At 39.9% G+C, this 24,754-nt stretch overlaps 3 protein-coding genes across 3 annotated transcripts; 2 read left to right on the top strand and 1 right to left on the bottom strand.

Moving 5' to 3' along the window:
* The first annotated feature begins 753 nt into the window (after positions 1-753).
* Positions 754-18,059, top strand: LOC102722965 (CHD3-type chromatin-remodeling factor PICKLE). The gene is given in 31 exon segments (XM_040525436.1): positions 754-1,186; positions 1,992-2,126; positions 2,222-2,376; positions 2,457-2,618; positions 3,152-3,369; positions 3,466-3,561; positions 3,662-3,798; positions 3,893-4,108; positions 4,203-4,310; positions 4,765-4,815; positions 5,670-5,769; positions 6,126-6,268; positions 6,355-6,455; positions 7,099-7,237; positions 7,326-7,495; positions 7,587-7,670; positions 7,758-7,881; positions 8,145-8,254; positions 8,615-8,693; positions 9,274-9,465; positions 9,905-10,058; positions 10,137-10,239; positions 11,103-11,177; positions 13,137-13,198; positions 13,277-13,350; positions 13,434-13,564; positions 15,215-15,344; positions 15,446-15,586; positions 15,706-15,826; positions 17,299-17,360; positions 17,466-18,059. Coding segments are annotated over 31 exon segments (4,101 nt in total). The 5' UTR covers positions 754-1,027; the 3' UTR covers positions 17,835-18,059.
* Positions 18,060-18,275: 216 nt separating this feature from the next.
* Positions 18,276-22,015, top strand: LOC102722683. Its single transcript, XM_040525435.1, has 8 exons — positions 18,276-18,608; positions 19,752-19,835; positions 19,949-19,983; positions 20,140-20,251; positions 20,637-20,725; positions 20,991-21,099; positions 21,177-21,314; positions 21,418-22,015. Exons 1-8 carry the CDS (start codon positions 18,309-18,311, stop codon positions 21,493-21,495), a joined length of 945 nt encoding a protein of 314 aa, XP_040381369.1. The 5' UTR covers positions 18,276-18,308; the 3' UTR covers positions 21,496-22,015.
* Positions 22,016-22,208: 193 nt separating this feature from the next.
* On the bottom strand, positions 22,209-23,915 carry LOC121054778 (exocyst complex component EXO70B1-like). The gene has a single exon (XM_040525438.1). It carries the CDS (start codon positions 23,913-23,915, stop codon positions 22,431-22,433), a length of 1,485 nt encoding a protein of 494 aa, XP_040381372.1. The 3' UTR covers positions 22,209-22,430.
* Between the last annotated feature and the right edge of the window lie 839 nt (positions 23,916-24,754).

The raw sequence follows: 24,754 nt of genomic DNA, 5'->3' as shown, positions 1-24,754 counted from the left end.
CCTTTCGAAGCTACATCCTCCTTCAATCACCTAAGATCTCAACCACATTACATGATTATTTTGATGACCTCTTTTATTTATTGTAGTATATTTTAGATCAAAATTACAATATCACTTGAAGTTCAACGAAACCATGTTCATGTTCGGTTACAAACTTTCTTCTACATCTAATAATTATATACCATACACATGCCATATCAATTTAATAAAACGATAAAATTGCTATACAAGTCTTTTTCCCAGTTACACAGGTACATCTTTAAAGATACCATTGCCATAACATATCTACTCACCCGACATTAATTATATTTTACTCGGAACAAACACACGTTACAAACAAATTCCCGGCAACAATTAATACATCCCGAGAAGGTGATCATAACTTTTTGATAATAACTTTCAGACCAGACCACTCAGACCAGACAGTAAGATTCCCAATCTTGTAATTTTACCAATACCATATAAAACATACCAGTACCTTTTAATTTTACAACAAATTTAATATTAATTTCCAAACAAGTCCAAACCCCACAAATCCTGCATACATCAGCCACACAATTAAGCCCCTGCAACAAACCGGTGGAAATATCACTATCGTACAAGGGCCTAATCGAAAAAAACCCACCGCTCTCCCAGTCCCCCCTGGACATCCTGCGCAGTGGCCGTTACTACCGCCTCGCTCCTCCCCCCCTCTCCTCGCGTCCCCCTCCTCGCCGCCCTCGCGCCTCCTCCTCCGCCCCACGCACGAGGGCCACGCCCGCCTCGCCGCCGCTTCCCCCGCCTCGCTACCTTCCATTCGCGCCGCCTTCCTCCACACGCCACCTCACCCTCCCCACGCCACACGCGGCGGTACAAGTAGCGCCCCGCCCCCCCACGCCTTGCCCCGAAGCCACCAAACCCTAGCCCCCACTCCGAGGCGGCGAGAGGAGCTCGGGGGTGGAAGGGAGCTTGTGAGGCGGGGAGCGGGGGTCTGGGTGTTTCCCTAGGGTTTTGATCCGGGAGGTGGTGGTGGTGGGGGGCGGCGGGGATGAGCAGCCTCGTGGAGCGGCTGCGGGTGCGGTCGGAGAAGCGGCCGCTGTACACGCTCGATGAGTCCGACGACGACCTCCCGCCGCGCGGCGGGGCCGGGAAGGGGAGGGATCGGCACAGTGATGGCCCCACCGAGCGGATCGAGCGGGAGGACACGGTATGGCGGCTGATCAGGGCCTGACTTTTCTCTGTTCTGTTTTGGTCTCAATTGCTCTGATTTCTGGAGCTGCTAGCTTGTGGTTCTCGAGGAATTGACGCTGCCATGCTAGGATTTTAAGGTTGTGTTTATGGGGGCAATTTATGCTTGCCATGCTAGGATTTTCGGTTGGGAAATAGGGTAATTTGCTGTGAAATGGCTCTATTGTTTAGAAGCGTGAGATCAGCTTAGGGATTTGGCGGTGATAGCGTAAGCGCTGATGAACTGGCGTTTTAGAAAGTCGGGGGGACTTCGTTTCTTGGTACCGATGAGGTACTGAATTTGAATTTAGGCCTGGTCTGTCTCCTATGTTAAGCAGCTAGATACTAATTTGTGGGTTCTGTATAAAAATTTCAGCCTCCCTTGTGTGTATCCTGTAAAGGATATGATTCCTTATCATACCAAATTTAAATGTTGGGTGATAAGAGATGACGACAGTCTTCCCAACAGTCCTTGTCGAGATAGCTTAACTTACAATGTTTTGAGTTCAAAGGTTTTAACATAAACTAGGAGAATTTAGAATTTTCTGAGACTTGTAAGAAAATTAATCCTACTTGTTTCACAACAAAAGTAAGTGTATCAGTATCGATCATTTTCATTTTTGTGTTTATCTTTATTTGCTGATTTTGCACATTACTTTTGTAGTTTTATTTCTTGTATGAGTAGTGGAGCTTCAATGTGCTTATGTATTGCTTATATATCTATTTTCAGTTTATATGGTCCTGCACTTATTTGTAGTTTCACTGTTACTCACCTGCATGTGCAGAAAGAAGATGCTTGCCAGAAATGTGGGGAAAATGACAATCTAGTATCATGTTCAACATGTACATATTCATTTCACAGGAAATGTTTGGTTCCTCGCTTAAATATCACATCTGATAAATGGAGCTGCCCTGAATGTGTATGCATTTGCCCTCTTCAGTAGATTTCATTCGGCCATATGATTGACATCATTGGTAACTTGGTATAAGAAATCACCTCATTTGTTATTTTCAGGTAAGTCCTCTGACGGAGATGGAAAAGATATTAGATTGTGAAACACAGACTGATGGTCCTGAAGAGACTAGTTCTTCAGAGTCTGGATCAAAGAAGAACCCTGGCAAGCGATATCTTATAAAGTGGAAAGGACTATCACATCTTCATTGCACTTGGTACTTATGTACTCAATGGTTCAATGCAAAATTGTGTTGCTTACTGCTTCTGGTCTATTAACATTGACATCTGATACTAGGGTTTCAGAAAGTGAATATTTGGAAACTGCCAAGATACACCCCCGGCTGAAAACTAGACTGAATAACTTCCATAGGCAAATGGATGCAACAGATAAGTCTGATGATGACTATTCTGCAATTAGACCTGAGTGGACCACTGTTGACAGGATCCTTGCTACCAGGTATGGATACGGTGAACAAAACTACATGAGCCTGTCATCTTTTCCTTTTATAGTTGTGACAATAAAAGGGATGCCATTTCCTGTCTGATAACTAGTTACTTTTGTTGCTATTGTGATTATATAACCTGCTAGACTAGCATTTCTTTGGCTAACTGACACATATGTCGCTTTGTGTTAGGTTAATAGCTATTTCTGTTACTGTGGATGCATGTATTGATGTTCTTAATGAAAATGTGTACTCCGTTTATAATGTTAATCATGATAGATAGCCTATTACTAAATCACTCTTTCCATTTGAAGGTTTTTCACTTTTTTGGTACTATTTGAAATATACTATTATTGTCATGTTGTCCTCAATTAAATGTGGCAATGAAAAATAATAGCATCATTCAACTTTACTTTCATAGTTCTGTCATGATACTTCCACCAATCTTAGTGCCTGCCTATTATCTTCCCTATAGATATCCATCAATTTTTAGCAAAGGTTGACTGTACGAATTTTCTGATTTTATTTTCATATTTGTAAAAAAAAGAAAAAGCTCTACTGGTGAAAGGGAGTACTATGTGAAATGGAAGGAACTAACGTACGATGAATGCACCTGGGAAAATGAGTCAGACATCTCAGTCTTTCAGCCTCAGATTGAACAATTTAATGAGATTCAGTCCAGGCGGAAGAAGTCTACTGACAAGTCTAAGAGTGTCAATCGTGAGATACGTCAATATAAGGAGAGCCCGAAGTTTCTCTCTGGTGGTATGCTGCATTTAAAGCATAAATAATCCTGGAAGTTCAATTCTTATTTTGGATTGAATACATTTGTCCTTGTTAATTTGCATTTTTTTCTTGAAGGGACACTACATCCTTATCAACTTGAAGGGCTAAACTTCTTGCGCTATTCTTGGTACCATAACAAGCGTGTAATTCTTGCGGATGAGATGGGTCTTGGTAAGTGACTTCTACTGTAAGAATGAAATTGCTCTATCGTATGCTGTATCGGAGTCCTTACCAAGTGATTACCCCCACCACTAACCCCCCAAAAATGCAGGTAAAACGATACAGAGTATTGCTTTTTTGGGCTCTCTATTTGTGGACAAACTTGGTCCTCATCTGGTGGTTGCTCCCCTCTCAACCTTGCGAAATTGGGAGCGTGAATTTGCAACTTGGGCACCTCAAATGAATGTTGTACGTGAATTGAACTAATTTATAACCCATTATGCATGCATTTTTATACGCATATATGCACTTTCTACTTACTTTTTTCCTTCATGTTTGCTAGGTAATGTATTTTGGATCTGCAGCTTCCCGTGAAATTATTAGGAAGTATGAATTTTACTACCCCAAAGAGAAACCTAAGAAGCTCAAGAAAAAGAAATCATCTCCATCCAACGAAGAAAAGAAACAGTCAAGAATAAAATTTGATGTCCTTTTGACATCTTATGAGATGATTAATATGGATTCTACTGTTCTAAAAACTATAGAATGGGAATGCATGGTACTTCTTTTGCCATCTCCCTCTCTATACCCTTAAATTTTCTGGAGGATGTTTACATCGCTCTTCAAGTTCTGACTGGCTTTTCTCCATCCAGATTGTGGATGAGGGGCATCGTTTGAAGAACAAAGATTCAAAGTTGTTTGGTCAACTTAAAGAGTACCGCACTAAGCATCGCGTTCTCTTAACGGGAACCCCAGTTCAGGTTACTGCGTTATATTCATTGGCTAAAACCTTCATCATTGTTTTTTACCTGTACGGAAAATGTTCAAGAACTGCTTATTGTTAATTCTTTTGAGGTTTCAGTGGTGCTTTAATACCTTTAGGCTCTGATTTCTGGCAATGTATAGTCAGTTTTTATTTACTTGCTGTTTCTAAAATATGGAAATTCTCAGGAGTTTTTAGAACTGTATCTCCATAGTGGGACACTTGAGGACATTAGTAGATAATATGAACTTACTTGATAAACAACTGTTATGGCCTCTTTCTTGCTAGAAGCAGTAATACATTAACACAACTTTGATTCATTAACATTTAATTTATTAGTCTGCATCACTTTTTTGGTTACTTGATTTTTTTTATACACTGTTCCTTATATCAAGTATTGATTTTGCTAGTTTATCCTTGTGTTTAACATTAATATCCTATCTTCTTTCCAGAACAACCTTGATGAACTTTTCATGCTTATGCACTTCCTTGAGGGTGACAGTGTAAGATTTTATACTTTTTGGATGTGAGCATTTTATTTATTTAATTTATGAAGCTGTTGCTCATCAGGTCTTCCTTAGGGTTCTTGTTCAAGGTCTTGACAGTAATGTGGCCATTGATAAACAATTCCCTAGCTAATCATATGCTTGTTATGTTTGTCTCTTAGGTTCTTGTTCAAGGTCTTGACAGTTATGTTCAAGGTTCTTGTTCAAGGTCTTGACAGTAATGTGGCCATTGATAAACAATTCCCTAGCTAATATTCCACTGAACAATCTTCATTACATTTATACTTGTTATGTTTGTCTCTTCTATATACTGTTTCCTCTGGTCTTTCAGTTTTCATTTAAATATAACCTCTTGACAAACTGAAGTAAAATCTAGTTGTTGAAGTGCGTAACCAGGATTATGATATACTCCGTATGTCCTAACATAGTTTTCGTCATCCACAGTTGTGGGTTACTGTTGATATTTTGTTACAGAGTACACATGAGATTGAGCTTAGCTATGCCAGGTTCTTGTACCTTTTTTGTTTCTATTGTAAGTTTCTGTGGAAAGCAATGGATCAAAATCATAACTTAAAGAGTTTTTGCTTCTGCTGAAATTGATTCTGGACTCTGGAGTATGAAAACCATTGTTTTGGTAGGTGCAAGTAGAACATAAGTAGATCCTTCTGGATGTTTTGATTGGGTAGGTTTTCCTATAATTTTTCCATTTGGTGAAATCTTAGAAAATATTTTTGTTGCACATCTTCATGAATATGCAATGCATTTCATATTCTTGGTCCAACCTTCTTTTATGGTATTGACATTTCCTTTCTACGCTTTTTTCATCTAATACTGCGGCATTTCATTTGTAGTTTGGTAGTATAGCTGATCTCCAAGAAGAGTTCAAGGACATAAACCAAGACAAGCAAGTTGAGAAGCTCCATGGAATGCTGAAGCCACACCTTCTTCGGCGTATGAACTTACTTTTAACATTTTTTCCCTATGAAGTTTATGGTTTTACTTGCCAATATAGGTTCTTGACTTTTTTACTTGTTTGCATTTATTAGTGCAAACTTTATAACTGATGAACTGTGACTGTTCTTTCACTCCCTTGCTGTTACTGTGGTGCAACTTTTACAACTGAATGCAGTCTATTCCTTTTGTGTTCCTTTCCTTTTCTTTTTGCCATTACAGTCTATTCTGGGTTGGATTTTGTTTGGTAAACCGAAAAATATCTGTTATTAGTTTCAGACAGATTAAATTCTGTCTGAGACTTGAATTATTTTAGCTAACATAATTGCAACATATTGCCTTCTGTTCTCAAATAGGATTCAAGAAAGATGTTATGAAAGAACTTCCTCCAAAAAAAGAACTGATTTTACGTGTTGAGCTGACAACCAAACAGAAAGAGTACTACAAGGCAATTCTCACCAAGAATTATGAAGTGTTAACTCGCCGTAGTGGTGGACATGTAATATTTTTATTTCCATGTTATGTTTAATGTCTTATATCTCGGACTGTTATGGATTAACAATCTTTTCCTGTGTCTAATTCCAGGTTTCACTTATTAATGTTGTAATGGAACTGCGCAAACTTTGTTGCCATGCCTTCATGACAGATGAACCCGAAGAGCCTGCCAACTCAGAAGAAGCTTTAAGGTGCACCAATTGCTTGTTTGTCTGCTATTTTATTTCTTTGTATTTCTCTAATTTGTCTCTGCTGATTGCCCTGAGTATTTTGATACTGATTCTGTCATTTATTAGGGTTAGGTGTTCTTTTAAATGACACATTTGCTGCCATAACTGGACATTAGTTGTGCATGTGGATTACCTGATGCCACTAATATTTTAATTTCACTACCATCTCTTTATTACTTTCAATCATATGTTGATACAGTACTGGAGTTCTCCAATCTCTCTTGCTGTTATCTTTTTCATTTCACGTCTTAGCAAATACATGCCATATTGGAGTTGTTACTATTCTATGCTATTGTTGTTTTATTTCATTTATAGAAAATAGTACTGAAAAATGTGAGCTATTTATCACCAAATATCTAGGTTTTGGTTTGGGTGCTATGAACATCTGTTTTAGTTTTGTATCCATATAGTTTTTTGTTTGTGATTTAGTCATACTTTTGTATCCATATGCTAGAATAAATATATGATATTTATTTCAGAATGCTTTGTATGGCTTGTCATTTGTATGTTAAACTGGATTGACAATCGAGTTTAGATCTACTGACTGGACTTCAAAGTCTATATTTCTTTCTTTTGAATTGCCTTTTTCTACTCGAATTTGCAGGAGGCTTTTAGATTCTTCTGGAAAGATGCAGCTGCTGGACAAGATGATGGTGAAACTGAAAGAGCAGGGCCACAGGGTTCTTATTTATTCGCAGTTCCAGCATATGTTGGACTTACTGGAGGATTATTTAAGCTACCGGGTATTGAACTGTCATCCTCTAATAACTATCGTTAACTATGCAGGTTAATGTATTTGATGTACCATATTTTAAATGTCTCATGTTTCAGAAATGGAGTTATGAGCGTATTGATGGAAAAATAGGTGGCGCTGAAAGGCAAATACGAATTGATCGCTTCAATGCTAAAAATTCTACTAGGTTTTGCTTTCTTCTTTCAACTAGAGCAGGTGGTCTTGGTATAAATCTGGCAACTGCAGATACTGTAATTATTTATGACAGGTGAAAACACTTGTAACTAGAAAAAATGAATGCAATATTTTGATTTTGGTTTAACCTATCACTTTCATTTGCCACTTTCATTTGCATTCAGTGATTGGAACCCTCATGCTGATTTACAAGCTATGGCGAGAGCCCATCGCTTAGGGCAGACGAGCAAGGTATTTTACCTTAATCTGTTATGTTCTATTCGAGTGTTGATTTTTGTCAACTGTTGTGCCAGCTTTGTAAGTACAAAATGTGTTTAATCTATTTTCTTCTGCAGGTTATGATATAGGCTTGTTAGTCGTGGGACAATTGAGGAGCGAATGATGCAACTTACAAAGAAAAAAATGGTACTGGAGCACTTAGTTGTCGGTCGACTCACGAAAGGCACTAACATCGTCCAGGTACTTTTGTTGCTTCGACTACTAATGATTGTGGGGTTTTTAGAAAATGTTAACGTTGTTTGTTGTTACAATTGTTATATATATATATATGTTTCTCTTGTTAGCAATGCTAATGTAAAATTCCATTGGTCCTTGTGCTTATTTGAACATGATGAAATCTTCTCTTGTATTATGGATCTACTATTTTTTTCTGCTCTTGTGAATCCCTGTTCTGGCTAATTTTGAATCGCAATCAAGTTTCATGACTCCATTTCCCTTTTCAGGAGGAGTTGGATGACATTATTCGGCATGGCTCAAAGGAACTTTTTGATGATGAAAATGATGAAGCTGGGAAATCTTGCCAAATCCATTATGATGATGCTGCGATTGATAGGTACACAGTTTCAGCATTTTTACCTTGGATAATATTTAGTGTAAAGTACTCAAAGTATTCCCAGTACTCAAATAATAATGGAAATAGTGATGATCGACAATTCAGCAAAAAATCATTCTCAATCATTGTAGTGAAGGGCAATATATTCTACTGTACATTACTATGCAAGCGTGTTCCAGTAGGAAATGATCAAAATAATCACTTTTTATTATTTCGATTTTAAGTTACTCTTAATTTTCCTGTTCTATTCTCTTACCAATTCGTGGCAGTATGATGTACGACTTGACATGGGAAAATGTACATGGCTTGATGACACCTTTTTTCTTTTCCTTTTTCCTTCTTTGTGCATTGGCCTGACAGATTATTAGACCGTGACCAAGCTGATGGGGAAGAGCCTGTGGAAGATGAAGAAGATGATGAATTTCTAAAAGGATTCAAGGTAATATGCATGTGGAGCTCATTCTAACTATCCTTATGAATTGTTGGCTGTCACCTCTGTTATATTCATTTATTGGATTAGCACAATACATATATTTTTGCAGTAACATGTATATTTATGAGACATCAAGTGACCATCATTCATGTTGCTTTTTTTCCTGTAAAGTATCAAAACTGTAAGTGCAAGGATAAATTTGGACTAGCCTTTGTTTTGAGGTTCATGTTAAGCCAATAGAAAATTGATTTGGTGGTTGGACACTTGGACCAATAAGGTCCTGCATTTAACCGTTTATGATACGAATTTACATCAGCTTGTTTCACTATTTCACTGGAGAAGTGGGATTCACGTTTATGCAGGTATTAGCAAAAGTGTTCTTTAAATTATTTTCTGTCATCAATTTCATCGTTTCTTTTTAAGTAGGTTTTATTCTTTCATGCTGTAAAACTTTTGGTCCATTTATTTCCAGAGTACCATGTAATATGACTGTATATTGCACACCTTCCCCTTCTATTTTTCTTTGTTGTTGGTATATTATACCAAGCAACAAGCAGTTCTTATTTGTCAAGTTACTCTGTGTCAGGTTGCTAACTTTGAGTACATAGACGAGGCTAAGGCTTTAGCAGCAAAAGAGGAGGCACGCAAAAAGGCAGAAGCTGAAGCTGCAAATGCTGACAGACAAAATTATTGGGATAAATTATTGAAGGATAGATATGATGTACAAAAGGTTGAAGAAAATACTTCTATGGGAAAAGGAAAAAGAAGCCGCAAACAGGTAACCACTCCCATATGTTATCTTAATCAAACTTTTGTGTCATCAGCATTCTTTATTTGTGGACAAACAAAAGATGGTATTGTATTAAGGGGATATACTCAAACTTGTTGCCAATTAATACTCCCTCCTCAAAATATAACTACTTATGCTGTTTTTTTGGAGGGATTAAGGCTGAGGTGAAAATGGTTGTGATTGGATGTTATTAGGTGAATAAAAATTGTTGTATTTTTTGACAAATTTGAATCCTAGAAGTAGCTATATTTTGAGACAGGGACTACCTTTTTTAGAAAGTGAAATTATTGAATGAACACATAGAACAGATATAGTTGTAATTCTAAACTAAAGCTAGAGCTGAATGCACCATTTCTGCTTATTCACCACCATATCATCTATTTATTGTATTCTTTAGTGAAGTAAAATAATAAACTACTTTGTGCAGATGGCTGCTGCCGACGAGGATGACATTACTGGCCTGCATGACATGAGTTCTGAAGATGATGATTATTCCTATGACGATGATGTGTCGGATAATGACACAAGTTTACAAGCGGGCATTTCTGGGAGGAGGGGCCCATATTCCAAGAAAAAACAACGTAGTAAAATTTACCATGTTTCATTGCTGCATGGTGATTATTGTGCATTTATTTACCGTGCTAATCAATTTTCACTAGGTAATGTTGATTCACTTCCATTCATGGAGGGTGAAGGACGTGCTTTGAGAGTTTATGGGTTTAACCAAATCCAGCGGACACAATTCCTTCAAACACTTATGAGGTTAGTTGGAAATATCAGCTTAAAGTTTACTTTTTGAAGGGAAAAAATATATCAAGAACTTGTCATATTAATTTTGCTTTTGGTAATGTGTGCATTAATCTCCAGCAAACTGTAATCCCCTTTAATAGCACTCATTGTGTATGCTTGGGCGGTTACACTAAATCGACCAACTTCCCTTGATATCTCCCTTATTGTTGAGAGTTGAAGATAGTATTTATGCAAAGGTTTTGTGTGGGCTTCAGATAAGAATGATAAAACAGGGCACACAGTAGTTTGCTTGTTCTGTTATATTTTTTTAAGCTAAATAATCTACTGTATTTTTCTTGTGTACTCCTAAATTTTTCATTTGGTCATTCTAAAGTCTTCTCTTGTTGCTTAGTGTAGTTTTGTTGGTGTCATGCTTCTCTTCATTAGTTTCCTTTATGCTGTTACCATTGTCTCTGTTCCTCAAAAGAATTGTTTCTGGTCCGGATTCTGCACCCTCCGCATGACCTGACTGACCTAGGCTGCATTGTTCCCCAAACAATTGTTTCTGGTCGTTCTTTGTAATACTCCCTACGTTCTTAAATAGATGTTTTAGAACGCGTGCAGTCAAACCTTCAAGTACTAACTAATATACTGCGAAAAAATATTTGACATCTGATAATGACATTGATAGATTTACAATGAAAAATATTTTCATGTTTTATTTTAATAAATTTTATAAATATATGATAAAAATTGCTAAACATGTTCATTTGAGGTTGTGTCAATTTCTTGAACAGCAAATAAAAGAATGTATGGAGTAATAAGACTATTTGAAGGACATGAGTGTGTGGCTGGTTGATAGGTTGGTCAGTAATTTACCCCTTTCCAATTTGCAGGTACGGTTTTCAGAACTATGATTGGAAGGAGTATACTCCTCGATTGAAGGGGAAAAGTGTTGAGGAAATCCAGAGGTAGGTGTAATGTTTATCTCTGTATTAGTACCTGGATTTTAGTTACTACCTCTGTTTCATAATGTGAGATGTTTGACTTTTTTGGTTGTAACGTTTGATCATTCGTCTTATTAAAAAAATTAGTACAAATATAAAAAATGACAAGCCGTGCTTAAAGTTCTTTTGATAATAAAGTAAGTCACAAGCAAAATAAATGCTATTTCCATAATTTTTTGAATAAGACATAGCTAAACATTGGAAGCAAAAAAGTCAAACATCTTACATTATGAAACGGAGGGAGTAATATTTATTCAAACTCTAAAAATATATGAAATACAATGAGTATTGTCATTGACGTAGGACTGGATTTGTGCTATATGAAGGCCCTTTTCTAATTGTTTATTATGATTGACAAATGATTTTTATTTTTATTTTGGAACCGTAAATAGATGTTGTGGCCATTTTGTGTATTGATGTCCTGTTTTGTTCATTTCAAGACCTTTGCTAGTCTGATTACACTTCTCTTGTTTACATGATTACAAAATCATGGATATACCAATTTTACGTTTAAGTGGCTGATTATCTGAAAGATTGAAACCTGTTGACACTAATCAGGGATATTCACTCTTTGGTCACCATGCTTAGATTCTACTACATATGGTTGGGTCATGAGCCCACCCATTCCTAGCAATTCTAATGGAATAGACATATGTTTGGTTCTTTTTCTTTGTTTGGTTTTGGCCTAGGTGTGTGAGGATTTTATTGTTTTTGAGAGTGAACCAATTTGGCTCTCTCCTAGATTCTTATTGTGGGTTTCCAAATTCCTGCTTTCCAACAAGACTAGCTAATAAGCAAAACATTTCTTTAGCGTAGGCATTCAAGTACATTACGCAAAGTTGGGTTGAAGTTTAGTGGCTCCAGGTCTTCTGTTTGTAAACTGCACCATTTGTTCCAAAATGTAAGCATTTCTAGGATTTGAATCTTGTACACAACACAACCATATATGGTGCTATTCATGGTACTACTTGTCCCATCAATAGCTTTTCATTCAAATTTCTTCCCATTTTATCCTCACCTACCCTTGTACCCCATCTATTTCTCATTTGTCGAGGGGCACCATAGTCTTTTGTTCTCAACCTTAATCCCCGCTAAACAACCTAGAAATGCTTATATTTTAGGGCAGAGGAATTATAATATATCAACACTAGAAAATACAAATAATCTTGACAATTACATTATACTAATAACTAGGATTACAAAAATATTTGCTCAGCTTTATCTAGTTTAACTTCAATAAGAGTCATTTGATAGAGATGCGGAATGCAAAATGGCAATGAGCTTCCTTGGAATCAATTAGGAATTAGTTAAGAAAAATAAGATGCATTCCATTTGTGTGCTAAACAGTGTGCCTGTGTGGCATGGCTTGGATAAAACTCCGATTCTTTTCTTATGACGTCTTCTTCCATGGCAACTTGGTTTCCATACACAATGACCAAGGTCATTCAAACTTCTAGTTCAAGCATTACTCTCCAGATGCTTGCGAAATGTGGAGGAGGCAGACTTCCTCCGAAGGACCATTAAAGTCTTTGGTTGTCCACTGGCTGCAGTTGACGTTTGTGCTGACATGGATTTTCTATTTTGTTTTGTGTTTCTAGGTTATGGCAGTTGTAGTTTACTCCAAAACTGTCTAATGTTTCAAGGAATGAGCTTTAAACAGCGTGACTGATGGTTGTTTTGACTTCTGAATTTTAAATTCCATGCTCTTGTTTCTCCATGCCATTTTAGAAAAAAAAATCGATTATACTTGCAGGCATGTAAGCAATGTCTCAAAACAAAATAACACAGGGAATGATCAGTTTTGATACTTTTAAAACCATACGCTGGATGGTAGTTTTCAAGCCCTCTGCATTATCCTCTTATTTTGCTTTCTACCTTCAGCTTCTTCTTCAATACTGTGACTATTTGTCTTGGTTCCTGCAGATATGCTGAACTTGTCATGATCCATCTTCTTGAGGACATAAATGACTCTGCATATTATGCCGGTAAATTCAGCTTGATGATTATTATGTTCATATCTAATTCTATATCTACATTTTTAATCTCCATATGCATGAATACAGATGGCGTTCCAAAGGAAATGCGCGCAGATGAGACATTGGTCAGGCTAGCCAACATATCACTTGTGGAAGAGAAGGTACATATGCGATTCTATTATCAATATGGTAGAACATACATAACCTTTCTACTGTTTAACACATTATCTATTTTTGGTTCCAGGTGGCTGCCATGGAACACGGAAAAATAACAAAACTCTTTCCCAGCTATTTATTATACGAATTTCCTAGCTTAGCTGGTGGAAGAATATGGAAAGCAGAACATGATCTACTGTTGCTGAAAGCATTAATAAAGTATGCATCTACCTGGCATTAGTTTGTTACAATAACCATAGTTAAATTACTCTTCATTTCACGTAATTAGAATAGTGGCCAGCATAAGTTCTGTGGCTGTGTTAATTCTTGAAAATCGGCTGTTGGATTTCAGTTCAGTGTATTAGACCTTTTCCATTCTTCGTACCGATTAAGATCATAGGGTCAAATGTTGGAATGCATGTTTTTATTGCAAAATATTTTTTTAGTATATATGACAAGTTAAAAGATGCACATAGCATTTCAATTCTCCGCACAAGATAACAGAAGACACGATGACATAAAAGGCCTTTTTTTTTATCTAATATATCATTGTATTTATTATATATATTTTAATGGTTCTACCATCTGTAGTTAGTTAGTGTTCTAGCTCTGCCATTCAGTTTCCGAGTTTGGGGCCAGGGTCTTTTTGGTAAGTTCTATGACAACACAGGGAGGGTTTGCGTCAACTAGACTGGCCAGGTCAATTAAACCAAACAAACAGTCTAAATCTTGTTTTAATCAGTTCAACAGTTCAACATGGGCTGATTACACAAAAGATCCAGTAGTATGGAGCTGATTACACAAATGATTCAAGTTCCCTTCACTATATACCTATGCCTTTACCATGAATAAAAAACGACTTGTTTTACTATGTGTTTACCTGCCTATATATTTTTGAAAATCTGACCATTAGCATACATTGAAATACTGAAACTGATTACATATAAACAACATTCATAGATATTTTTGTGAAAGTACTTATACCACAATATTTATTAGTTTAGTAATATGTTCTTGAATTTATAGTTAAAATTTCATGTTAGACATCTTGTTCTTGTCTGAAATGACATTTATGTAGTGACATGGGTTGGCTTCAATTTTGGTTTCCATACCCATTTCTGGTTAGTGGTTACTTGAATAAATCTGCAGAAGATTGTTATAGTTTACTTTTATAATTTCCTACCCTGCTTAAATAAGCTAATGATTTGATGTATGTCCCTGCTCACCTTATTTTCCAGACAAATGTTACTTCTTTTGTAATTAATGAGAGCTGGATGGTTGCATGATTGCCGATGCATTTGATTCTGTTTTGTCGGCATATTGAAGAAACCACTGCTGCTATCTACTGTTAGTTTCTTATTCATTCAGTGGATCTTAATTAGTAATATAGAGATCCACTAAAAATGGTAATTATGATTAGGAATGCCAAACAATGTTGGTGGGTGATGGCTAAGAAATAAATGGCGAGGGGTCAATGGAAAAAATTCTGAACTTTCTCTAGTACTGTGCGGATGAGTATAAATGTCGTGTGTTTATATTCATTTTTAGTTATGTTTCCTTTTTGCATGATTGATTTATTGTGTTCGGAGGAACTTATGTTTAACGAATCAATTAAGAATTTGAGCTGTAGTTCAAAATTAAGAGGTAAATTGCTATGAACGTTTTAGCTCATCATAATGTAGGGATGTAGTAGGTTTAAGTTTTGATATTGGACAGCGGCACAGCACAAATGTATTTAATGAAAGAGTGCACAGTACTAGGTTTATATATGCATTCTCTACATGGTGTTCCTTTCTTATTCTTACATGGTAACATTATTAGTGTCCAAAATTACCATATAGGTATTGACATCTATTTCCTGTTCATTAGGCATGGGTATGCAAGGTGGCAGTATATATCAGATGACAGAGATAACGGGCTATTTGAGGCTGCGCGACAAGAGCTGAAGCTTCCTACTGCTAATGAACTAATTAGTGCTCACTCAAATAATGAGGCAAATGTTAGTGTGTGCAGATTACCTTTTTCTGCCAAAATTTTAAGGTCACATGATTTCTTCCGCCTAAAGGATGTGGCTCATTCATTTTTTTGGATCCCTGACAGGGAAATCTGGAAAACACACAAGAAGGCCAGTCGAACCCAACAAGCATGACCCATTACAGGGACACACAGAGAAAGACAGTTGAGTTTATTAGAAAGAGATTCCATCTTTTGGAAAGATGCTTGAATCTTGAATATGCTGTGGTATGCATGTGACCTATTTCCTTGTATTCAAATGCACCCAAGCTCACATGGGTGGAAACCCTAAGATTATTTGTATTTAGGATGCGGTTCTTAAAGTCTTTTTTTTTTGTATTTCGCAGATAAAAACAAAAACTCCTGTTCCTGATGATCTTGCAGAACAAGATTTTACTGGTGGTCATAGACTGGCTGTTCCAGACTTCAGTGAAATGTTGAGAGAGTTGCCTGTCCTTGAACCTATTTGTAAGTTATCCACCAGATCACCCAACTTTTTATCTACAGAGGAACAGCGGAACATTTTACTCCCTCCTGTTCTCAAATAGAAGTGTTTCTAGGTTGTTTAGCAAAGATTTAAGGTAATGGGGAAAGATTCTCGTTTGATCACCTAAATTGTCAAATTTTGATTTTTTTTGAATTCCCTTTCTATGCACCTAATTGGCTAAAAATGTCTAGATCCCATGCATTGGAGTCGGTGTCCTAGTAATGCTTATATTGTGTACAAAATTGAATACTAAAAATGCATATATTTGCAAACATAGGGAGCACATGATTTGCTGACATTTTGAATAATAAAAATTCATTCTATCACTAGAGTGGCACCACTACAACATTAGAAGAATATTCTCCATGATATGCCAGTTTGTTTAGTTAGTGAATAGCAGTAATGTGGGTCTCATTAATGTTTGGGGATGAGTTGACAACCTGTTGAGTAGCAGCTGCTATGTGACAATGTAAAGTCTTTGTTCTAACCGGTATAAGTGGATATGCTGGTATGGATTTATGCAATCTAAAAGTATACGAGGCAGAGAGAACATGTCTTCCAATCTTGTTAACAAATAGAATACTCGTATCATGCTTGCAAAACTCATGAGAACTTTATATGTATATTACTTCTTACTAGATTAGATATGTCCCAAACATCAGAACTTGAAAAGACAATTTGATGAACATTTATCAAAAAAAGAACCAGCTGGTTCCCAGCAACATTCCTTGTGGCTGTAGGGATGGTTATTGTTTGAAAACTCTCTCAAAAGTTGTGTTTAAGCATCATCTGGCAATCTTCCTTTAGTATGATACCAATCTTGTTGAATTGGCACATCTGGTATGTTTATGTTTTAACCAATAGTTTTGTTCAGTTAGTCTTCAACCATCCATAGCTTTTCCTGCTACTTGTGATCTTTGTCCTATCCTTAGCTACGATGGTCAATTCATGGTGTGTTTAAAATAAGTTTCTTTCATCATACGCTTTTTGGAACTCATAAGACTCATCCGTTGGGGAAAAAAAAATACCAGTCTAGTCTCCATATAACACCGTGTAATGTAACAGTGCTTATCAGCAAGTCTTTTGCATGGAGAACCGTTTCTAGAGCTGTATATAGAACAAGCTTCATTCTAATGATCATGGAAATTACTGCAACTTAACTAAGGTTGCACAGGTGATGTAAATTTAGTCGAATGAACCCCTAAACAAGTTCTGTAACTTGTTGCTTTTTGCTTTGCGCTCGTGCAAGTTCTTGTGCCTGTTTGTTTAGTTATGTTGAATCATGGGTCATGGATTTGGGCATTGGCTTTCGTCTAGTGCTAGTTTCTAATAGGTTGTAGAAAAGGGAGGTTTCATCATGATAGATGAAATTTAATTATTTTTATTAACAGTTTTATCCTTTTTTATATATAATGTGTTGTCTAAGTTATGGTAACTGTCCTCTTTCCAGCAGCCAAAGAAGTGGCGCCTGATGGTACAACTGATCAGTCACAAGTTTCTCATCTTTACAACAAGGTACTTAATGGAACAAAGTTTATATGAGATTCCCTCAGAAGAGTTTTCATAGGCTAAGAATGGCCTTAAAATATCCTTGACTGGGAAACTTTCTATGATGTGCAGATGTGCTTTGTGCTTGAAGACAGTGCTGTTCCTGCACTCGGTTCGCATTTCGGTGACAAGTCAGCTTCATCGAGCCTAGCCCATAGCCTTCATAAGTTCGAAGCCGCGTGCGAGGACGTGAACCGGATCTTGAGATCCCAGGAGAATGGTACCACTCCCAAAACCAAAGAGGAAGTTATGGTAGATACAAGCTCCAAAGAGACTACATCTCCAAAGTGTCCAGGAACTGAGGCAGTGAAGGAAGAGCTAGCGACTGGGCCTTCAAGCTCCAAAGAAGCTACCCCTCCGCAACAAGATCCAGTTGCAGAGACAGTGAAGGAAGAGCCACCAACTGTTCAGGTTGAAGACAAAATGGAAGTCGATGGTTGATTTATAGGAATCACAATAATAACGATAGTTTCGAACTGTTTCCATCTGATCTAATCACTAAGTTGGTTGTAGCATTTACCATATTGTAAGCTGTAACTCTAAGCTAAGCATATCACTCTACAGTCTTAAACTAGGCATCCAGGAGGCCTGGACGACATCACCAGGCCTGAGCTGTCCAACGGTTACCGTCAAACTGCCGTGATTAAAGTTACCAAGTTTTGTTCAGTGCTTTATCTTCATCGATGGATAGGTTAACCGACCAGTTTCTCTTGAGCGACGATTAGGCAATATGCTGATGCTAATAGCTGTGTTGCTTGCTTGCTAATTGACGTGATATTACAGACTAGCATCGGGCTAAACATGAGATGACTTGATTAGTACTACTAGTTCGGGAGTAGGGCCCACCCCTAGATCCAAACGAGGTTTCTTGATTGGATCATCGATCGTTCGCTCGTCCTCATCCGTGCCACTAGAATGGTTTACTCCGTCGTGACGCTGCCACCAAGCTGTACCGGGAACGTAGTCGTAGAGGTGGCCATGGAGGAGGCGGCGCTTCGGAGCAATCGGCCGCCGTGGCGCCGCACGGTGGCCGTGCAGGTGGCGCTCTGCGTCGCGATGTACGCAGCGTTCAGCCTCGGCGAGCCGCGGCTTCACCGGCATCCCCCCGGTGGCGGTGGCGTGGAGGCTTCGCTGGGCCGCGGCGGCGGGGTCTCCTTCCTCAGCGTCGCCGGCGGCGCGCGGTCGCCTATCGAGCAGGCCCGCCTCCTACGGCAGGTGCGTCCCTTCTCCCTCTCCACGTCGTGTTCGGTTTTTGCCATCCGGCCCCTCTTTTCCACCGGGGTGATTGCCTTGCCTGATTGGGACCTCCGACTAGTCACCTGCCCGATTGTGCTCTTCTTCGTCGCGCGATGGCATCGTTCCCGCTCCTTCGTGGCGCGCTGGATCCGCCAAACCTCATGGGATGGGCTGCACCGCACGCGGCAAACCAACCGCGCCCTGTTCTTACTACTATTGCCAACTCGCATTTCTGCACGGAGATGTGTGTTTCTGTCACAGCAGAAATGGGCATTGCCGTTGATCCCTGCGGTAACTTCCCTTCGTAGTATTTAGTAGTTAATGGCATTTGTTACTAGGCAAAATTATTAGTGTTACCGGACAAAAATACAAATCCTTGGGCCTTGGCTAACATAGAGAAGTTTTTCTGCGATCCTGCAACTGTATTTCGGAAGGCTGCTTCGCCATTTTGAGAAGTACTCTTGCGTGTATATGTGTTGTGTTGTGCTATCTGCCTCTTTAGATTACTGATGGACATGTTTTCGTAACAGTTAACAGCTCTGGCCTAAATCATGGCACACCGGTTCTTGCATTCAGGTGATAGCTTGCGTCTGCATTTTGCAGATCTAGCTCTGGATATAAAACATATCCTAATAGCTTTGACTGGATTAACTTAGGATGACTGAACATGCAGTATGTCCGTACTTAAGAGGTGCACGTGCCTCCTAAGCATGATTTAAGCCCCGATCAGCAAAGTGTCTGACTTTTATTCTTGTGCTGCCTTGCCTCAAGCTAGATTAATGAATGCCCCTAAAAAAAATACGGATACTATGTAGTTTTCTACTAACCCATTATTGGCAGCGTGTTGCGTTGGTAACCAATGAAGACACGTAGAAGTTCCATGCACGTCCTAGGGAGTTTAACTGTGTATGATACTGTTCATTTACAGCAGTGCTTTTCCCTTTCTTGAAAAAGAGAATTTTTACTATGCTTAAGAAAGTACCTAGATGTACCAAATATTTAGTATAAAATTTTTGAATCTCAAGGATGATAAACAAATTCCTTGAAAAAATAAAAAGCAGACGAATTCATCTAACAACCTACTCTGCATTTGCTTTTTTAATCATACTATTTTGGGTGAAGATGGAAAGCATAGCAAAAGCATATGAAGTCAAGTTTGTGTTGGATGTTGCTCAGCTAGGAGAAGAAGACCCACTTTGGCAAAATGTAAGTAACTTGTTCTGATAGTTCTGTCAGTTACCTACGTAACAGGTAATGGAGTTTGAGCTGGTCCCAACTAATTCAACCAAATTCTAAGTTATCCCTGTGTACTCTTTCAGGGATCCCTGTACTTTCAGGCTCTGAAGATCCCCTGGTATGCTAATTGACTTTCTTACCCGCTTCCTAGTCAATAATGTATTTAGTTGTATGGTAATATGGTTCATGTCTGCATTCTTACGTGTATGTTATTACAACTGCTGCTCCTATTTCAGGTATTCCACTATTATTACAACTGCTGCTCCTATTTCAGGTATTCCACTACATCATCCCATGGGCAGATCATTGGTAATTTTTTAAAGAAAGTGAAGATGCCATATGATCAGAATCTCGAAATTATTAGTATGGACACAGGGCCTTTACAGGTATTTTTTTTAATTTCTCAACATTTTTGACTTCCTTATTCTAGGCAGCCTTGTTAGTTTTATTTCTCAAAATTCTGACAAACAATACATTGCCTTGTTATATAAGCAGCACAAGCGACAGTGGTTAACTGATTATTTTATATTTATTTACTGGCCTTTAATTTTACAACCCTTTTGGTTAATCCAATGAAGATTGTTTCAGCACCTCCTTGTACTGATTAATTCAGAACCTTGTAAATATAAACCTTGGATGCAATATGACTGTACTTATTTGATGGTTCTTTGGTAACTGCATATGTTTATAGTATGGATAATTTCTTGGTTATTATGGGAGATATGTGCTGATATTTTGTGTTTTTGTTGATTGTTGTTACTTTGTTACAAGGAACCTATCCATGATGGCAAAATAAGTGCTTCTAGTAGAGAACAAATCAAATGGCTAGAGCAATCAATAGCAGTGTCTAGTAGTAATTGGTAAGAGTTTACTACTGGTTACACAATTACTTCTATTTGTATTATTATTGCAGTAGTATCATATGTGCAGATGTATTATATGAATGAAGTGTAGTAGCATATATATCTTTATAGAGATAATAGCATGTGTATATATACCACGGTGTCCTCGTAGTGTTAGAAGATCAGCCTAAACGTTATGCGTCACACCTATTGACTCTTATGCATATATGCTGGTTTGAATGGGTTGTAACAGTAGTGGCTAACACAATATACTTTAAGTCAGGAAAATAGTCGTTGGATATGATCCATTAGTTGTTTGCACTGAGGCATACACACCGAAAACAGCGAAGTTTTATGAGCCTCTTCAGCATATTTTTGAAAAATATGCAGTGGTAACTCCATCCACTTTCTTGACAATTTCATATATTCACACTGATGATAGCATGTAATCGAATCATATATGATACAGAGTGCATATGTTAGCATGGGAGGTTTTTGTGGTTGCTTTCGTCGAGACAATTCAATGCTGTATATTGGGAATCCCAGCCCTGATGACCAAACAGGCCCAGATGGTTTCCTCCTGCATACAGTCAACCCTCTAGAGATGGTGAGTTTGTGGTTTTATGCTTGTTGACACTTCCTCTTGTTTTTGTCTCGGTATCAACTTCCATTAGAATTTCCATCCAACTTCTTCGAAAATATTTTGGCAGGAGTCCCAGTTGATAAATTTAGAAGGCAAGGTGGTTGAAAGATCTGTAGTTCATCATCATGGACTAGAAGCCTTGTAAATTGCACGCCTTGAAATTTCTATCCCATGATGTCAGCATTCTTGTGCTCTTTCTACTTTCGAGCATTCCTGAATCAGATTTTTGCGAATATATCACGAGCCACACAGAATCAATATTGAATTGAATCCCTTTTGTGTTTGTTATTTTTGTTAGGGGTTCGGCCCTCCTTTAGCAAATCCGGCCATTTTTCCCTCCAAAGTGCAGATAATCCTTTTCAGAGTATTGGTTTACCACAGTGTTGTGATGTTGTCTTGCTGGAATTACTGTATCTTCTTCTGTATATTACTATTGCTTCTGCTAATTACGTATCGGTTGGTATTCCATCTGACATCATGATACCCTGGGTGGTAAGTAGTACAGTAAGAACAGGTAAAATAGTAAACTATAAATCAACTATAGACATATTTTAAAGAAATAAAGATGGGAGAGAGAAGAGAGTGAGTTATTAATTTATAATTAGTTACAGCATAGTTCTAAGGCGCCAGGTGTGTATGATATATGGGACCATGCTTTAGAGCAAGTCCAATAGTATAGCCAACTACTGACTCTAATTTATCTATAGTAAATTTAATAGCTCTAATTTATCTATAGTAAATTTAATAGCTAATTCATATGATAGTTACCTATAAAACTATAAAACATTAATAATGATTCTACATGTCATACATACTAATCGTCTTGGAGCCCGTGTTATAGCTAGTAGCTCACCGCTCTCTTTTCTCTTTAAAATATATTTATAGCTGGTTTATAGGATTCATGAATTTATCGTATCATTCTGTCCTTGATGAGTACTTCAAGTGAATGAGAAAATGATCTGAAAACATCCCCAAAAAATGCAGAAACCAGCACAAGATGGCCTCTGCTTCTGATTCAGTTAACGCTGCAGCGTAGCATCAGCAGGAGCCTTCGAAAACCGTAGCGGAAGATTTGCTCTTCTACCCTTCGAACAACTCCGAGAGCTGCTGCTCCACATCCTCCACGGCGCGCGCGGCGGCGGGCGCTTCGGCCTCGTCGAGGTAACGGCGGTACACCGGCACGACGTGCTCCGACGCGGTTCGCCGGAGCACGCGTCGGAGCGCCGGGCTGGGCACCTTCCAGCATCTCTGCGAGCTGCAGGCGTTCTCCAGCGCCGCGTAGAACGCGGCGAGCGGGTCCCGCCGCCGCCGGAGCACGCTCACGGCGGCCGGCTTCGCGGCGGCAGCGACGGCGACGGCCAGGCGCGACACGACGGGCGCCCAGGACGCGTCGAGGTAGCTCTTGACGTAGCCCTCCATGCGCTCCTCGCGTGCGCGCGCCCATCCCGGCGGCAGGAACATGGCGAGGTCGGAGCGCACGGCGCGGCGCACGATGGCGTGCGTGTTGTTCAGCATGAACACCTGCCTCAGCCCCGGGAACGCGAGCTCGCCGGACTTCTCCTCGAGCACGGCCTCCAGGCATGAGATCAGCTCACCCACCACCAGGCCTCCCTCCCAGGGCGCGAGGTCGCCGTCGCCGTCTCCTCGGCCGCCGGCGAGGACGAGGTAGAGGGAGACGCGGTTGCGCAGCATGCAGCGGAAGTATCCCATCCAGAAGCCGACGCAGGGGTGCACCTCGCCGCCCTGCGGCATCCTCCACGGGTAGTGCGCGCGTATGGACGCCGGGAGGCCGCGCACGCAGCGCCGGGCGGCGTCCACCAGCGCGGCGAGCGCCGCGTTGGCTGCGGCGGGGACGGGGTGGGAGGCGGCGCCGGCGCACCACGAGAACATCCTCGCGAGGCCAGGGTACACCTCAGACACCGGCACGTACACGTCGAGCGCCGCGAGCAGCGTCGACGGCGAGCTCCCGAGCGCCGCCACGGCGGCTGCCAGCTTCAGCATCGCGCCGGCGCTCGCGGACGCCAGCTCCCCGAGCGCGGCCAGCTGCACCGCCGCGGCGTCGTTGATCGGGTTGCGCACCTCCCGGTGGCGGAGACGGAAGACGCGGTCCATGGTGCTCCACGCCTGCGTCCACACCCTGACCCTCCTCCCGACCTCCCGCCGCGGCAGGCCGCGGCAGCTCCCGTCGACGCCCATCTCCAGCACCCAACCGAGGTCGAATCCGCCCAGCCACCGAGCCAGAGCTTCGGCGCGCGGCGCGGCGGCGGGGCACGCAAAGGCCGGGAGGAGAACCACCATGGTCCGCATGTGCCTGTCGATGTCGGAGAGCACGCACAGCGACGTCGGGGATGTCGAGTGGAAGCTCACTTGCTCGCCGGTGGTGGATGAGGTGGAAGGAGGCGGGGCAATCCGGCGCCGGAGCTCCCTCGCGTCAGGAAACTCGTCGGCGGTGCTGCTGGAACCGTCGCTGTCGGACGGGCCAGACACCGACGCCGGGCTACTCCCCCCGCTGCTGGAACCGTCGTCGCCGACTTCCGCGACCTCGAAACGCGCGTGCGCGGCCATCGCTGCCGCCGGCCGGTGAGCCGCGCGTTTATGTGGCAGCAGCAAGCCGGCGAGTCATGGAGCTAGCGGAAGTCTAGTCGCTGATCGAAACTACGGACCAAGTCAAGCGTCGTCGCATTTACGCGTTGTAATTACGTTGCAGATTACAGTAATTGGTTATCCTCTGGCTCCCAAGACCAAGATTACTTGTCGAACACTTTGATATTTTCCGGTTAGAGCAAGTTCAATAGTATAAATAGTATAGTCAACTGCTAGTTCCAATTCATCTATAGTCAATCTAATAGCCAATAGTCAATTTACACAATAGTTATCTACAAAATATGGTCCCACATGTCATACATATATTTTGTTTTAGAGCTCGTATGCTCACATCTCTTTTCTTTTATCTTTTTAAAATATGCTTATAGCCTAATATTATACCTGCTCTTACTTTCATTTACTTTCATCGTTCACTCAATCGAACATCCATCACCCTCAGCCTGGAAGACGTAAAGAGGATGGAGAAAACCGTACCCATGGAATTGAACAAAGAGAAAATGCTCCCACCTCTATATTCGTTTCAAAATATAAACGTTTATATAAATATTGTTTTGCTATAACTAAGTTGGAAGAGAAAATACTACTCACTTGGTTCTAAAATGAAGTTATTTTTGCCACCCATCTTACATTGCAAAATAAAGCTAGTTCTGCACCAACTTAATTTCACATCTCAACCAATCTTAATCATTCCCTATTTAATTTGTTTCAGCTAAATTCTCTTCTCAATTAATCAAAATCTTTCTTTAATCGTTTTCTTCTACTTTCTTAATTTTCATACCCAAATCTAAAATGGGTTACAT

The sequence above is a fragment of the Oryza brachyantha genome, chromosome 6 (assembly GCF_000231095.2).
Source record: "Oryza brachyantha chromosome 6, ObraRS2, whole genome shotgun sequence".
NCBI classification, from domain to species: domain Eukaryota; kingdom Viridiplantae; phylum Streptophyta; class Magnoliopsida; order Poales; family Poaceae; genus Oryza; species Oryza brachyantha.
Note: the sequence above shows the minus strand (reverse complement) of the source record. Positions and strands in the feature narration are given on the sequence as shown.

Bases quoted from the DNA above. Each gene is read 5' to 3' on its own strand.
- LOC102722683 (XM_040525435.1), top strand. From the start codon at position 18,309: ATGGTTTACTCCGTCGTGACGCTGCCACCAAGCTGTACCGGGAACGTA. The intron at 21,100-21,176 runs GTAACTCCATCC...TATATGATACAG, and splicing joins TTTTTGAAAAATATGCAGTG to AGTGCATATGTTAGCATGGG. The intron at 21,315-21,417 runs GTGAGTTTGTGG...ATATTTTGGCAG, and splicing joins CAGTCAACCCTCTAGAGATG to GAGTCCCAGTTGATAAATTT.
- LOC121054778 (XM_040525438.1), bottom strand. From the start codon at position 23,915: ATGGCCGCGCACGCGCGTTTCGAGGTCGCGGAAGTCGGCGACGACGGT.